This window comes from Sus scrofa, chromosome 1 (assembly GCF_000003025.6).
Source record: "Sus scrofa isolate TJ Tabasco breed Duroc chromosome 1, Sscrofa11.1, whole genome shotgun sequence".
Lineage (NCBI taxonomy): Eukaryota > Metazoa > Chordata > Mammalia > Artiodactyla > Suidae > Sus > Sus scrofa.
The window spans coordinates 177,079,664-177,097,921 of record NC_010443.5 but is presented as its reverse complement, the minus strand read 5'-3'; the positions used below and the strand labels follow the sequence as shown (position 1 = coordinate 177,097,921).

Sequence of the window (18,258 nt, the reverse complement as noted above, 5' to 3'; positions counted from 1 at the left end):
AAGAATTCATCATGAGAGCACTCCTCAATAAATTTCCTGAATCCATATTTATCAGAGAATCATATTTTTCAAGGAATCATTCTAGATGGTCTGAGGAAATAGTCTAAAATAGAATGTGATAGATAGACCACCCATCAGCCCACTAACTGACTGGCAGTGAGGACCCCTGACTGGTGGTAGGTGAACCACAGATAGTCCTTGAATGCTATAGTGGTGAAACTGTTAAAGCCTTCACAGATGGTGAACAAAGATTGGTAGCAATGGAAGGTAATGCTCTGTGAATTCAATACCTCAGGCTTTTGAGGAATTCAATAGAAAGTAATAATTATAAGGACAGTGGAATCAGTTTCTGCTGAGTTCTGTTTATACAGTAGAGAAAAAGAATAAAAGACAGATTGTGATTAATCATGAATTGAAGGTGATGTGTAATCTTAAGAAAACCTCTTTAGTAGAATATAAGGAAATCCTTATCTTCTTTTGCCAGAGGTTATAAAAGCTGCTAATAAGGCTTAGAACTTATTTAAAAGTACACCAGAGTTCCAGAGAAGCTTGAATCCTCAGTCCCAGCAAACCAGCAAAGCCAGTGTTTGAACCCCAGCTGGAAATTGGGAAGTGGGGTATGTCTGGGTTTATGATCTTGAAAACCTAGACCTTCCTAAACCTGAGCCTGCAGAAGTGGATGGTATCTTCCAATTAGAAGCTATCACTTTCCTCTTGCTTAAAGATGATGTGGAACCTCCTTCCTTTTGTGGTAATACATACCCCTCTTAGGATGTATCCTCACTCCCCTTTCTTGCCACAGGATCAATATAAAGGGTCAATAGTTCACATTATGATCTTGGAAAAATACTGTGTGTTTAAGGGAGGAAAGGGCTTATGCTATGCCTCAAATGAACTGCAGACCCTAGCCAAGATTTAGGAATAGGAGTCAGGAGAGTATATAGGAAGTATGATCCTGAGGCTGCTGGATCAGATAGGCTTGAGAATAAAATTGTGTAAGATGGGAGATGAAGGATAAGATTGAATGGGGATAAAGAATAAGAGTTTATTGCTATGGGAGCATTATCCCTTGAATTAAGATTCAGGCCTTAGCAATGACAGCAGGAGAGAGTTGCTACTGCTAAAGTGGTTCTTGTTGGAAGCTTGGGAAAAGCAGTGATCTCCACAAAAAGAAGCTGCCACAGTTGCTGTGTAAACAGTAGAAAAGGGATCAAATGACTCAGATATGTAAGCATGCTAGAGCTAATTTACCAGTTAGAACCTAAAAATGTCATCTGCTCAATGGATTCTACAGAAAGGCTTGGTGGACACCACATCAATAAAGCAATAGAAATGTACTATTGACTGAGACACAGGCATCACTGAGACTCAAAGGTGATGTTCTCTGTAGGTACATGTTCATAGCAGGAGATGCTATTACAGAGTGGGTCTCCTTGTTTGCAATGGGATACTAAGATCTCAAAATTAATAGAGGCTAGGTGGCAGTGCTTAGCTGTCACAGGCAAGATGGGTACAATTATTAATGAGCACCTAGCATCCAGTGTTCTAGACTTACAGAGAGCTGTGGAGAGGGTTAATAGAACACAGCATCCTTGGAGAAAACAAGTGGACCGTCAATGAGGGTATTGCCCCATCTGCACAATTAAAGAAATCAGACGGATGATGAGGAACCTGAATTTGGTCATATAAGAAAAGGCAGGACTCCTTGCCCAATTGTTGAACCTCATAATTTTCATACCATGTGGCCTGACATGCCAATCACACCTTGAGTTTTTTCATATCTACCATCGCTCCATCATAAAAATCAGGCAGACCTATCTGTAGTGCATCACAAGATGAAGTGGTACATCTAAGACGAAGTACGGTCAGAGCCTAAGGGCCCAAGTAAGCTGAACAAGCAATTGCCTAGACTCTTATGACATCTATGCATGTTTTTCCAGTGTCTCTATCTGAGTTAATACTGAGCCACATAAAAGGTCTCTCCTGAGCAAATGGTGGGGGAAAAAAAAAGACTAAGCTTTTTTTTCATGCTAAGTCAGCTCAGTACATGTATGCAAGCTCAAAATTGAACTTCTGTTTCACTAGAAACCCACACTGTGATGTCCTTGATAGACAGGAATAAGGGAAAATCTTCCCAGTGGATGGAACTTAATTTAGGTGCTGTGCCTGGGAAACCACTTTGTATGGTAAAGGGAGATCTGTTCAGGTGTTTGGATGGACATATGAAGTGGCATGAAGTGTGATAATATTTGCATTGCATGTTAATTAGCATCAAAAAGTATCTACCACAGAAGCAGCACAAAACAATGAAGTAAACAAAGTAATGCAGATTGATATCAGCCAGCTTCTGTCATTGGTCACCCATAGCTGGGACAGCAGGCTTATGAAAAGAATAGCCATAATGTTAGGGATAGAGGCTATGCATAAGTTTGAAGGATGGGTTATAATTTACAAAGGTTGGTCTGTCTAGTGACAGGACTGAATATCTATCCTGGAAGCAGCAGAAACCAATATTTGTCTCTAGATCCTTTAAGAATGCCAACCAAACTCCTTGGTACCAAGTTTATTATATTAGACCTATTTTTACCCTTAAAGTGACAATGCATTATTTCGATTGAATTTGACATGTTTTCTGGGTATGGATTTTTCTGCTGACCTTAGCCAGCAGCAACCATCTCCAGTGGCTTTTATAATGTTTTGTTCTTAATACACAGTCTTACCTAACCACTCATTGGACAAAAACCATATTTTACAGCAGTGAAGGCACATCAGCAGGAGGACTGCCATGAGATTCTCTAGTTATATTGTCTTCGATACCACCTAAAAATATTAACTTATTAGAGTGATAGAATGGTCCTTAGAGGGGGTGAGTGAGTCTTGGAGAAATAATATCCGGTAAGAAGTTGCCATCTTCCAAGATGAAGTATACATCCTAAATCAATTCAATGCCTATTATTATATGAATTTGGGGGGGGTGTAGAATACATAGGTTCAAGAATTAAGTAGAGACCCTATTACTACCATCACATTCGTGACCCACTTGGGGAATCTATGTTTCCCTTCCCTCAACTCTGGCCTCTGCCAGTTTAGAAGTCCTTGGTGTCAGAAAGGAAAAACACTTTAACTAAGTGACATAGAAAAGATCTTATTAATCTTCAAGGCTTGACTGCTACTCCGATATTTAGGTTTCTTGCATCAGGAAACAGTGCATAAAGGGAGTCACTCTTGCATTGGGAGTAACTGGCCTGTAAAATCAGTTTAGGGTTAGAATTGTTACTCCGTGAGGCAGTAAGAATATTTTTGATATCCAGTTGATCCACTGAGTTATTCCTTGCTATTCTACTGTCCAATTTTGGTGGTAAACAGACAAATGTATTATTAATGCTTGAGAATCTGTTACCAGTGGCTCAAAAATCCTCAGTGACAAAGATCTGGTAACCTCACTAGGTCAGGTGCTTACCCCAAAAGATGTACTAGCCCAGGGCAAGAGCAATCTAGAACAGTGATAGTAACAGACGATAATGATCATCCCACCAGTTTTTTTTTTTTGAAAGATTTCCCAGGAAAGGTGATTAACCAGAATCATGGAACAGCTTTTCCCAGATAGAGTGAGTGTTATGCCTAGCAAGTGGACCTGAATGGAGGCTGCAGTGTGCCCACAGATCCCTTCCTCAGGATTAAAATACTTACATCTCCAGCTGCTGAGTCTTAGCAGCTGATGGCTCTCAGCTAAATCCTTCTCTAGAAATCACCCTAGGCCAAACAGAGCTGCCCCTCCCAAGGTCAAGGCCTCAGTGGGGAGCAGCACACCTGCAATGATCAGTTGGTGGGGAAGACTTACCTTCCTTGCCTTAAGGAAATATAGCTCTGAGGGGACATCAGGGCTTCAGAACATCTCTAAGCCACTGAGAACTTTGTTGCAACTGCACTGTAGTTGAGCTCTCCTCAACAAATCTACTGCCTTCACTCCCCCATGAGTGTTGAAGGTGCTTTCCTATACACTTCCTGCACACACCTGTGTCTTAGAGTCTCTTTTCCAAGAAACTTGACCTAAGGCAAATACACATATTCAGTATATATACAGTATTATATAGACTATATATTAAACATAATTTTTATAGACATGTCACTTAAACCATATATTATGTATTTATGCATATGTACATGTGTGTATCATGTATGTATTTATGTATGTGTACATACATAAATATGTACATATCTCTCTTAAAATATAATTTTTAGCTATGCCATTGTTTGTTTTGTCTAAAGGAAATCTTGTTTTTGGTATATTTGATTTTTTGGTTTCACTTTTACATGTTTTTAATCTTTTAAAGTATTAATAGAAATAACAGACAAATATGTTATATACTGTACAGAAAGATAATCACTAGTGGCATATTTGTTTTTAAATGTAAAAAAAAAAACAAAAACAAAAGCAAAAACTAGAAGTTTCATGAAAAAGAAATTTCTAAACATGGATGACTCTAACAGATGATCCTGCCAATACAGTGTTCAGTAAGCCATTGTCACAGGGTGAGATCCTTAGAAGGCCAGAGACCCGAAACTCCTCAAAGTCAGGGACCAGCATGTTTAAACAACTGTTCAGGTTTGGTCTCTTCTTCACTGTGCCTATCAGCACCACCACCTAACCTGAAAAGAGCTAGGGATACTTCAATAAATGGATGTTTGGAAAGTATAATATTATTCATTTTTGGAACCCAAAGAAAGTTACCATTGATACACTGTTTCCCATCAAGTTCTGTTTTGTTTCTAAACTTTCGGCTTGAGAATTTTGTTCTTTCAATAAAACACAGCTCATATCTTCTAAAAAGGAGACTGTAACTGAAAGAAATTATGGCTTAAACAAGGAAAAATAAGTTATTTACAATTGACTAATAGTATCTTTTTTTATGTCACTAAGACTGAATTCAGCTTTTCAGTCTCCTATACATAAAACCTTAATTTTTAAATAAGAAACTACTCGATAGATTTTATAGGTAAAACCCTAATTATTAAATAAGAAACTATTTGATGGATTTTAAAGACATTTAAACATTTTGTGATTATAATGCTGGTATCCATAATATTCTAACTTATTAAAATCAGACATGATTCCTGCACAGCTAATAAAATGCATTTAAACTGAAAGTTCCTTAAACTTTTCCAAAAAGCAGCAGTTGTTCTGTAAACTTTCACTACTAAAATTAGAGGCTATTGAGGTAGCTGTGAACAGATTCTAATGTTGGAAAAAAAAAAAACTCAGAATATTGCAAAACTAGAAATCTAAGTCGAGATGTCAAGCGGTTCACATTCAAAACAGCTTTTTTTAAAACTGGAGAAATTTGTGATTCTGTTCTTTGACTCCTTAGGGCAACCTTTACTTCACTACTTCTGTTGTCTTTTAATATTTTACACATTTAAAAAAATTTTATTTATACTTGTTTCATTGACAAATAACATTAATTTTAGGTATACAACATAGTGATTCAATATTTGTATACAGGTCCAAAATGATCACCATAGTAACTCTAGTTACTGACTATCACCATGCAAAGTTCCCCATTTTTTTTCTGGTAATAAGAACTTTTAAGATTTACTCTCTTAGAAAGTTTTGCATATATAGCACAGTTGTTTTAAAGCAAATACATTTCTTAATTTATTTTCACTTAGAAAAGAACATGGGATATGATACATCAGGGGTTGGCAGTAAATGGCAGACTATGTCCCTAATTCAAATCTGACTGGGTCACCTGCATTTTTAAATAAGGTTTTATTGGAACTCAGCAACATTCATCTCTCATTCATTTACCTATTTTCATTGGATGCTTTCATACTACAATGATAAATTTGAGTAATTGAGACAAAGATTATATAAAACCACAAAGCCCAACATATTTGTGAATTGTTTCTTTCCAGAAAATATTTGTTAAACTCTGTTTGTTAAAATGTTATGTATACCCCTTCTTTAAAATGTATATAAAACAGCAAACATTTAGTCGAATATTCACTAACAGAAATATTAATTCTTTATAGTAGTGCCTTCTGTTAGCACATTTTAAATTACAAATATGATCTAGGATATAAACTCTGAGATGAAGGGAAAATTTAACCCAATACAATATCATATTAAGATTATAATAATTTATGAAAAAATTTTTAATTGTTTTTAATGTATGCTATAAATTATTGGGAAAAGAAGAATATTAAGGTTAAGAGTCAGGCTGCTCGATATTTTTTCCTCTGACTGCGGCTCATTGCTTTGGCTAACTTTTTGGATTTTCAGATCTCTCTCACAGAGCTCCATGCTATGTAGCTGTTGACAACCTTGGAAATAGGAAAGTCGTTGGTACTACATCAGCTTATAAATAGAGATATTAAGAAATAACCATTGTCTTTAACTCCTGTCATTGGAAATTTCTCTGCACATGAATTCAGTAAACTCAATGAAAAAAATGAGTCTAGGGCTAAGCAATACAAGCTGTTAGGAAAATTCATGTGTGGTTAAGTTTTATATGAATAGTACTTTAAAAGCCATGTAACTCATAAAATTGTTTTTATGTTTTCTAGACTTGGATGATCCAGTAGTAACTGTTCATCAAAGTATAGGTGAAGCTAAAGAACAATTTTACTATGAGAGAACAGTGTTCCTCCGGTGTGTTGCGAATTCCAATCCACCAGTCCGGTACAGCTGGAGACGTGGCCAGGAGGTATTACTCCAAGGATCTGATAAAGGAGTGGAGATTTATGAACCCTTCTTTACCCAGGTAAGAATTGAGGTATGGTATTTCCAACCCACTCTGCTCAATACATTCCTAATTCTGGCATCATGCAATACGATATCTACTTGAAAAGATAGTTTCTCCCAATCTGGTCTTTTAAAAAAAAATACATGCCTGGCTGAAAGATCAGAGGACTCAAATAATGAAAAATAGTCTGTTTATTTTGCATGTTGTAGTTAAATTTAAAATATTAACTCTTGGAGTTCCCATCGTGGCTCAGTGGTTAATGAATCCGACTAGGAACCATGAGGTTGCGGGTTCGATCCCTGCCCTTGCTCGGTGGGTTAAGGATCCAGCATTGCCATGAGCTGTAGTGTAGGTTGCAGACACGGCTCATATCTGACATTGCAGTGGCTGTGTGTAGGCTGGTGGCTACAGCTCTGATTAGACCCCTAGCCTGGGAACCTCCACATGCCATGGGGGTGGTCCTAGAAAAGGCAAAAAGACAAAAAAATAAATAAATAAATAAATAAAAAATGCTAACTCTTGAAAGACAATTTAAATTAATGTATCCTAGCATATTTCTTTGTCTATAGGTTTGCCTAGGTTTCACGCTAAAGTACATTTCGTATATTTGCTATCTACTTTTTGCCATTTGTGGGAAATAGCTCTTAAAATAATTCTTAAAAGGAAATGTTTTTATTTTTCCCATTTGCAATGGTAAATACATTTTAAAGGAATGAAGAAATCTACTTGAAATTTATTTGGTTTTGGTTTTAGGGGAAAAAACTTGTCTAATTTTCTTTGTTCATTTTTGGTTTTGAAAAAGTTTAATAATGGAACCATAATTAGGTAATAGCTAAAATATCTGCATTATTAAAAATTTATTCAATAAAGAAGAAAATCAAATTAATTTAAATAGAAAGAATATAATATGGAATATTCTTCTGTCGTGTATTTAGAGTGGAGAATTAATAATTCTTGAAGACACTGAAGTTAAAGGACTGTTTGAATGCTGTTATTATAAAGCTTTTTGATGGTCAGAAAGAAGCACAAAGCTAATTTTCTAAAAAAATTTTAAAAATGTACTTGGAAAATGTTCAAAATAATTGTGACTGTGAATTAAAAAATATACATAGGCAACAAGATAAACAGGAATTTGACTATGTTGTAAAAGTTTTGAGACATCATATATTCATAATTAAAGAAATATATAACCAAATTTAAAATATTATTAGATATTCTATACTTTGGAATGCTAAAGATGATTATAGGATATGCATCTGAACTCTCTAATAATGTAAGATTATCCTGAGTTTATAAATTTCCCAGCATCCTATATTTTGTCATTAAATAAAAGTGAATGTGGCAATTCATTCTCTAATTTTTACTGAAATCAATTTTTTTTTTTTTTTAGTTAGCAAAATAACTTCCAATTTTTGTTAACAGTATTTAGTTGCTTGGGTAACTCTAAGATTTAGAAGTCCAGATAAATGAGCACCTATCATTTACTGATTCTTCTATTGGCAATGTCTTTAAAAATATAGACATTCCTAAAATTTAGAAAACATAATTTCCTGTTTGACATGATGTTTACAGATAGTAACACAATTCTAAATACCTAGTCACCAGGTGCGTAATCACTGCAGGCAGTTTCTTATCTTCAGAAGGGTCTTATCACTTGGAAATGAACACATGGACCAAGACCAAATTTGGGAGAAGCTTTTACACTTGGAAAATAATTAAGAATTTGTTTTTAAGTAATTAAGTAAGCACAAGCATACTTTCACTCTTTTGAATTTATTGCTGTTTCTAAGTTAGTAACTCAAAAATAAAAGCCCATCTTATAAGAATTATCAAACTAGTAGCTATTGATTCTACCTTTTAAAAGTAACCTATATTTTCTCTTCCTTCCTTTTATTCTCCTTTTATGAGAAAAACAACAGGTTTTAATATGAACATTTCAGTATGAATGTTATTCTATACTGTGTTGCATAACATATGCTTTCTCTACCTTCCACTGTATTTAAAACTCTGCTGCTCCACTGTATTTCAAACTCTGCTGCTTGGCCCCTCTGAATTCTCTTAAAAATTATTGAAGAAACAAACTTGCCTTGCAGTTCTGTGCTCTGGATTCACCTGCTGTAGTTGATAACTGTCAATAACATGTAGTTATAGCTTCTATTTTAAAATATCTTTTCTTCTGAAATGGTTATGTATTTGTAGCTATTATAAGAATTATGTAGAAGGTAGAAATACTTTCAAACTTTTATGTTATATGTATACTTAATTTGTTAGTATTAAACATATTTTGTAGGCCAGATTGATAGAAATGTGCAAACTGTATCACATGGTAAGTTTACTTGTTATAACTGCAGAGAATGTTGGTTTTCTAGTAGACAAGATGTTATCAGTGTTTTTTCTTCGTACCTCACTGTGTTGATATACTGCACATAGGCCTGATATATACAAGTCCAGCTGTAACACGTGACTTCTATGATCTCTCCATGGAACATAGCAATAGGTTCATAAGTGGCTATCATACTTTATTACAGAAACATCCAATCACCTGAATGATCATTAAAAAATGTAATTTTTTTTTCCTGCTTTCATCCCTCCAGTGGCTTCCCAATGTTTAGAGTAAATCCAAAAAAAAGTACTGAGGCCTGCAAGACCATGTTTGACCTTGCCCTGCCTTATTCTCTCTTATCTACTCTTCTGTACCTCATTCATGTTATGTCCATGCCCTCTCTAGACATGCCTAGAATCTACATGTTGTCAGTCCCTCCATTGAGAATGTTACTTACTTAGACAATATGGCAGAGGTCTTAACACCAAGGACTCATCACCTGAAAAAGGCTTTTCTTGACAGATCTATAATGAAGTAACATCTTTTCCCTTCTATAGTTACTCTTTCCTACTACCCATTTTGGTTTGTTTGTTTTGTTTCATTTTTACCTTACTACACTAAAACTCTCATGTTGTCTTATTCATCTATTTAGACATAAATTCAATAATTACAGTGACTTTGTCTTTTCAGCAGCACAAATGGTGCCTGACACATGGAGGATTCTCAGTAAATATATTGAGCCAATTATTCCCATGGAAATGTCTGGATTTGTAACAATGGAATAGTAAAAATTAAGTTATTAGTAACTCCTGAGTTACTCTCTGAGTTACTCTCCAATCCTATTTTTGTTAATATAAACTTTATTGGAGTATAGTTGACTTCAAAAGTTGTGTTAGTTTCAGGTGTACAGCATAGTAACTCAGTGATATATATGATTCACTGATTATATATATATATATCAGTTCCTTTTATGATTCTTTTGACATATAGGTTATTACACAGTTTTGAGTAGATTACCCTGTTCTATACAGTAGGATTTTGTTACTTATCTATTTTATATATGGTAGTGTGTATATTTAAATCCCAAACCCCTAATTTATCCCTCTGGCCCCATGTTTCCCCTTTGGTAACTATAAATTTGATTTCAAAATTTTTGAGTCTCTTTCTGTTTTGTAAGTTCTTTAGTATAATTTTCATTAGATTCCACATATTAGTGATCTCATATGATATTTGTCTGTCTCTGTCTGACTTACTTCACTCAGTCTGATAATTTCTAAGTCCATCCATGTTGCTGCAAATGGCATTATTTTATTCTTTTTTGTGGCTGAGTAATACATTCTGCTTTATCCACTAAAGACAATTTAGTGAAATGTGAATGATACTATAATTAAATTCATTTTCATATATTTAATTTCCAAATATTTGATGATTTTATTATAATTTTTAATTGATAGCTAATCTAATTTCACTGGGTCAGAAACATACCATGACTAATATCACTCTTTGGAGATCAAGACTTGCATGGTGTACTTGGCTATGCTGTAATTCCATGAATAATCCATGTGCACCCACAAAAATGTGCATTCCAGCATTGTCGAGGTTCAGACATTTGTCAATTGTATCATTCAGGTATTCCATGTATTTCCTGATTTGATGGTCTGTTGCTCTCAAAGTTTTTGCAAGAGTTTAGTTATTATCTGTGACTATGATGGCAGGAGATATGTGTGTTTATTTTTATCAACTTTTTAAAAAATTTTTTAAATTTTTATTGTATTTTTTCAATTATTTCCCCAATACAATTTTTTTCTACTGTATCACATGGTGACCCAGTTACACGTACATGTATACATTCTATTTTCTCATATGATCATGCTCCATCATAAGTGACTAGACAGAGTTCCCAGTGCTACACAGCAGGATCTCATTGCTAATCCATTCCAAAGGCAATAGTTTGCATCCATTAACCTCAAGCTCCCACTCCACTCTACTCCCTCCCCCTTGGCAACCACAAGTCTATTCTCCAAATCCATGATTTTCTTTTTTGTGGAAAGGTTCATTTGTGCCCTGTATTAGATTCCAGGTATGTGATATCATATGGTATTTGTCTTTCTCTTTCTGACTTACTTCACTTACTATAAGAATCTCTAGTTCCATCCAGGTTGCTGCAAATGGCATCATTTCATTCTTTTTTATGGCTGAGTAGTATTCCATTGTGTATATATACCACCTCTTCCTAATCCAATCATCTGTCAATGGACATTTGGGTTGTTTCCATGTCTTGGCTATTGTGAATAGTGTGGCAATGAACATGTGGGTGCATGTGTCTTTTTTAAGGAAAGTTTTATCTGGATATATGCCCAAGAGTAGGATTGCTGGGTTATATGGTAGTTCTATGTAGAGATTTCTAAGATACCTCCATACTGTTCTCCATAGTGGTTCTACCAGCTTACATACCACCAACAGTTCAAGAGGGTTCCCTTTTCTCCAGACCCCTCTCCAGAATTTGTTATTTGTGGACTTATTAATGATGGCCATTCTGACAGGTGTGAGGTAGTATCTCGTGGTAGTTTTGACTTGCACTTCTCTAATAATCAGTGATGTTGAGCATTTTTTCATGTGCTTGCTGGCCATCTGTACATCTTCCATTTTTATCAACTTTTGCTTTATATATTTTGAAGGTATATTATTAGTATATATAGGTTAGATTTATTATATCTTCTTAGTAGATAATCTGAGTGTATTGTCTTTCTGATACCTTATCTTTCTGGTAGGTTATTATTCAGAAATGTCCTTTACCACTGGCAATGTATTTGGCCCTAACTCTTTTTGTCATTTTTTTAACTATATAGGCTTTCTTTTGCTTAGTGAGATTTTTAGGGGGTAGGAGAGAGAGATATTCATCTCTTTTACTTGCAAACTTTCTGTGTCTTTACAATATATCTCTTTTAACCAGGATATATATTTTTGTTGTAGTTTTAATCCAGTGGAATGATCGTAATATTTAATCTAGTGACTAATATCTATTTTTTACTATATGACCTACTTGTTTTCATTTCTGTTTTTTTGCCTTCTTTTGAACTTATCAAATATTTAAATTATTCCATTATAGCATCTATTTAACCAAGAGGGTTTTTTTTTTTTCATTTTTATTTATTTTTTTGTCTTTTCTAGGGCCACACCTGCAGCATATGGAAGTTCCCAGGCTAGGGGTCTAATCAGAAGTGTAGCCACTGGCCTACGCCAGAGCCACAGCAGTGCAGGATCCAAGCCACGTCTGCAACCTACACCACAGCTCATGGCAACAATGGATCCTTAACCCACTGAGCAAGGTCAGGGATTGAACTTGAACCCATGTCCTCATGAATACTAGTTGAGTTCGTTAACTACTGAAACACAGGAACTACACTGAGCCACGACAAGAACTCTGAATCCTTTGTATTTTATGTTATTTTTCATCAAGTATTTTAATTCTACCTATATTTTTAAATCAACAAGATATTATTTTGTTCTTTGAAACAATCGTTATCCACTTACATTTACCAACATATATTCTTTTTCTACTTTGAGTTCATTTATATGTGAGGGACTATTCAAAGTTAATTTCTTGCAGTTGGATAGACATGTATTCTACCACCACTTATTGAAAAGTTCATTCTTTCATCACTGAATTTCCTTGGCACTTAAATTGAAAATCAATTGGCCCTATGTATTAGGGTCCCTTTCTGAACTATTTGTTCTGTCCCATTGACTTATATGTCTGTCTTTATGCTAATACCATACTGCCCCAATTACTGTAGGTTTATGATAAGTCTTGAAATCAGAAAAAAAGTCCCTCAACCATGTTCATCTTTTTTATAATAACTTTTGATATTTTACCTTCTTTGTATTTCCATTGAAATTTTAGGATCATCTTGACAGTTCCTAGAGAAAATCTGAAAAGATTTTGAGTGAAATTTTGTTGGATATGTAGATCAATTTGAGGAGACTGATACTAAGATTATTGAACTGATGGGTGATTGATATTGGCAATGTATTATGATCAAGCAATGAAAACCCTAATCTCCATTTTGATTTTACCTCTTTATCATGTGTAGTATTGCTCTATGAACAATTTGAGAGCATATTTAAGAGTTTCTAGTACCAGTTTTATTTAGGTTTATTCACCTGTCACATACAGGTTTGAGTGACAATCTTGTGTATAGGTGTATTTATCATAAATGCATAGGGAACCAGTCATTTACTTAAGAAAGTCTTGAGAGTTTTTAATGCCTCTCAGGGTAAGGCAGCTAGGTATACATATTCACATAAATATCCAAGAGTTTTGTTTTTGGTGGGCCATAGTAGGTTTACTTTTGTGCAGAAAAAACAAATGCAAATGCCTATTGAAACTATCTGGTAACATAAATATATGAACTCAGGCAGGTAGCATGAAAATAAGAACTGGTAAGGCTGGCTATGCACTTTTTAGAAAATAATACACCACCTATTGCTGCCAGACTTCTATATTTGACCCCCTTGACTGCAATTTTTAAACTCTGCTTGAACCTACAGTTTCTTCAGGAGTGGGTGGTAGATATGATAACATTACTAGTTGTGTATAATTTTAAATATATAGGCAATTACAAAATAAGTAAGATTTCTTTAAAAGTTCTGTTGGATGAAAAATTTAGAATTAATAAATTTAAAATTCCAGCTTTCAGGACACATTTTTATAATACAGTGTAAAGAACATTTTTACCCATAAATCTACTTGATAAGAAACAATTTCCTCATCAGTAGCTTCTAGCTGCCTTGGAAATTTGGAAGGATGATTAATTATGGATGTTTAGCAGTAGAAAGCAACACAATGGACTTAGCTTGTGGTCTCTATGTTTATAATCATAAAACATAATTTTTATGTAGATTAAAATTTGTTATTACATCTAGTTCTTTTCTCTATATTTCATATTTTCTTTAGATTATAAATTAATTTTATTTTGTATCCTTGAAATGCTCCCCAATACTGACTTAGTTTTTTTGCTTTCCTGTAATGGCTTTGCCATTTATGAGATAGAAATGGTGTTTATTTTTCCTTTTGCTTATCATGCTAATATGTATGTGTATGTATTTCTTAGATATTATTGATTTCTTGGACTGTTGTTTCCATCACTGCCATATGTACTTTATAATGAAAAATCTGTCCAAAAACTAAAAGCTTTGTTTTTATTGGCACACTTTAATAATATTTTAATTTATTTTCATAAATCCCATAGCCTCTGTAGGAGTCTTCATAGTATAAATAAGATCCAGTTAATATGACTGAGATCTATTTTGTACAAGATAATGGCAACTGTCTTTCAGAGATTAAGAGGTTTACTAGGCAGGGATCCTCTGACTTTGTTAATATATATGGGGAGAACTCAAAGTAAACAGTTATTCCTCTTATTTCTTTTTCTTCTCTGATTGCCATGGCTAGGATTCCAAAATTATGTTGAATAACTATGGTGAGAGTGAACATCCTTGTCTTATTCTTGATTGTAGTAGAAATGCTTTCAACTTTCCCTATTGAGAATGGTGTTAGCTGTAGGTTTGTCATATATGGCCTTTATTATGTTGAAGCAGGTTCCTCTGTGCCCACTTTCTACAGAGTTTTTGTCAGAAATGGGTGTTGAATTTTGTCAGAAGCTTTTTCTGCATCTATTGAGATGACCATATGGTTTTTACTTTTCAGTTTGTTGATGTGGTATATAACTTTGATTGATGTGTAGAAATTAACGAATCCTTGCACCCTGGGATAAATCCCACTTGATCATGGGATTATGATCCTTTTAATATATTGTTGGATTTGGTTTGCTAGTATTCTGTTGAGGATTTTTGCATCTGTGTTCATCAGTGATATTGGCCTAGTAATTTTCTTTCTTTATGTATCCTTGTCTAGTTTTGGTATCAGAGTGATGGTGGCCTCATAGAATGAGCTTGGGAGCGTCCCTTCCTCTGGAAATTTTTAATAGAGTTTCAAAAGGATAGGTGTTAACTCTTCTCAGAATGTTTGATATGTCACCTGTGAAGCCATCTCGTTCCAGACTTTGGTTTTTTGAAAGTTTTTAAAATCACAGTTTAGGAGTTCCCATCATGGTGCAGTGGTTAACAAATCTGACTAGGAGCCATGAGGTTGCAGGTTCAATCCCTGGCCTTGCTTAGTGGGTTAAGGATCTGGCGTTGCCATGAGCTGTGGTGTAGGTTGCAGATTCGGCTCAGATCACACGTTGTTGTGGCTCTGGCATAGGCCAGCGGCTACAGCTCCGATTAGATCCCTAACCTGGGAACCTCCATATGCCACAGGAAGCGGCCCTAGAAAAGACAAAAAAAAAAAAAAAAAAAATCCATTTCAGTTTCAGTGTTTATGATTGGTCTATTCATATTTTCTATTTCTTCCTGGTTCAGACTTGGAAGCTTGCACCTTGGTAAGAATTTGTCCATTTCTTCTAGGTTTTCCATTTTATTGGCATATAGTTGGTTATAGTAGTCTCTTGTGATCCTTTTTATTTCTTTGGCGACAGTTGTAACTTCTCCTGTTTCATTTCTAATTTTATTGATTTGAGCCCTCTCCTTTTTTTTTTTTTTTTTTTTGGATGGGTCTGCCTAAAGGTTTTTCAACTTCTCTATACAATAGCTGATTAACAATAATCTACTGTATAGCACAGGAAAATCTACTCAATAGTTTATAATAACCTATATGTAAAAAAAAATCAACATATTTATATATGTAACTGATTCATTTTGCTGTACACCTGAAAATAATACAGCATTGTAAGCCAACTATACTCCAAAAATGTTTTTAAAAAGAAAAAAAATGAGATGCCAAAAAATGAAAAAATAAAATAAGAATAAATTGGTACTAATTTCAGACACTTTATAAAAACAAAACAGTGATTATGATACAAAATAAAAATGATTGTCAAAATAGAGGTATACAGTACTGCTATGGAGAGATCATTCGAGATGAAAAGCAATAACATGTGCAATATACAGAAGGCAGACAATATCTTCAAAGACTGGCCATGTCTCTGGTTGGCTGGAATAATAGTTGGTATATGTGAGGAACAGTGTACTGTGAATCTGGGAAGGTATCTCGGGTCTATATCGTGGAAAGATTCAAATGACAGATCATAAGTCTACTTATTTTTAATACTATGAAATTAAATTTCTTCTAAATATATTATGTTTTCCTATTTGATAAGAATGTGTTGTTTAAATAAAATAGAATTTCTAACATAATGAGATATATATACTCCACATGCACATTCATACACAAGTTAATCACTGTATCAATTTCCATTGAGTATTTATTTCACCATCCTGTGGAAATACAAAACCTTGTTTATACCTTTTTATAGATCATGTGTCCAAAATGAAATTGGTCTGTGTTTCTAGGCTGATATGAATTAATAAGAATATATCTAAGTCTTAATTATGCTTTCTATACTAATACTTAATACTGAAAGTGTCAGCCAGCAAATATTTATTTCTAAGTTTATAATAAATTAGTTATTAGAGCCACAAAAATGAGTATGAATTGGAACGTTTATTTTTTAACTGATATCTGAAAGTAAATTTTAAAAGAAATTTCCAATATCTTTTATAAATAAAATAGAAATGCTGCTTCAGTTTATGGGTATTATTTCACTTGACAATGTCACCATTGGAATGGGCTGCTGAATAATATATAGAATGCCTTCCTTTTTATTTTATTTATAGACATAGATTTAAATTTAAAATATAGATGTTTCAAATAATTTTATGAACATTAAAGAAATGTGTACTTAAATTTTACAAACTACACATACTCTTGCTATTTTTTAGAACTTTTTAAAAGATGCTCATGACATCATCTTGTGTATTGTAATTACACCATCTAATTACAAGACTGAACATATTTACATCAATTATGTAATTAGTCATAATTAGGCTAATTAGACAATTAGACAATAATCAACGGAAAAATTCCTTTTTACAAATCATGGAAATTCACATGCAAAAAGCCTTCCAACATCACAAAATGTTAAATTTATATGATCAAGGAAATGAAATTAATATTATATGAAAAAACAGTTGTTAAATAGTAAAGTCTAAATCATTATAAATATAGATATATATTCATATGTACATATGCATGCCATTTGACAGCATATATTTTTATATATATATGTATGTATTCATATAGGCATATATTCTCTGGTTGTACATCATGATATATATTTTAAAAATGTTTTGAGCTTTGGGAGTTGTTTATTGAAAGGAAGAGGGTCAGCCTAAATGATTTACTTATTCCCTGAATGTGATGAATTAATTGTTTCAAATTTTTCCTTAACTCTGCCTATTGTTTTCTACTTTCTTTTATAGATTATATCAGCTCCTCTCCCTCTTTAACATGCTACATAGAGTAATCTTACATACTAACCTAGATGACTGTCCTTTAGGTTCAGACATCTTAGTAGCTTGCTTCCTGAATACAGGATTTTATCATCTTAGTTCACCTAAAACAATTCTCCAGTCATACGATAACTGAACCTTGGGAAATTGTGAATCTAGAATTGAAAGTTATTCCTTGGGAAATTGAGAACCTTTTTGTCTATCCTTCTCATGCACCCACTTTGTTGCTCTGATCTGCATAAGAATTAACTAGGACAGTCTGTACACAAACCATTATATTTACTGGACCATATTTGTTCATCTTTAAAGAATATGAATCAGGTCCATGATTTTCTTTTCTGTGGACAGGATCATTTGTGCCCTATGTTAGATTCCAGATATAAGTGATATCATATGGTATTTGTCTTTATCTTTCTAACTTACTTCACTCAAATGGAGCATGATAATGTGAGAAAAAAGAAGGTATACATGTATGTGTAACTGGGTCACCTTGCTGTAGAAAATTGACAGAACAAAGAAAACCTGCTATAATGGAAAAAATAAAAATTGCTGTATATATATAAAAAAAGAATATGAATCATCTCAAATGTAAGGCTTTTTAAGCCTTAGAAACCTCAGTATTACTACCAATTTATAGTCTTTCTTTACTTTTGGGTAACATAAACACCAGCAGCATGCCTAACCACAAGAAAATATTTCAAGAATGCATCCACTACAAAAATGACCTCTGTATTTTAATGGCCAGATATCAATTGCTGTTGGTTCAGATGTACTGGA

The 18,258-nt window shown here is 33.9% G+C and overlaps 1 protein-coding gene across 7 annotated transcripts in view; it reads left to right on the top strand.

The window, feature by feature from the left end:
- MDGA2 (MAM domain containing glycosylphosphatidylinositol anchor 2) overlaps nucleotides 1-18,258 on the top strand; it is an 824,968-nt gene that overhangs the window by 497,091 nt on the left and 309,619 nt on the right. For all 7 annotated transcript variants that reach the window (XM_021074087.1, XM_021074085.1, XM_021074091.1 and 4 more), the window contains one exon: nucleotides 6,568-6,764. Coding sequence is in view for 2 of the 7 variants with exons in the window: in XM_021074074.1 (XP_020929733.1) it covers nucleotides 6,568-6,764 (197 nt within the window). In the remaining 5 variants the exon portion in view is untranslated. The remainder of the gene's footprint in view (nucleotides 1-6,567; nucleotides 6,765-18,258) is intronic.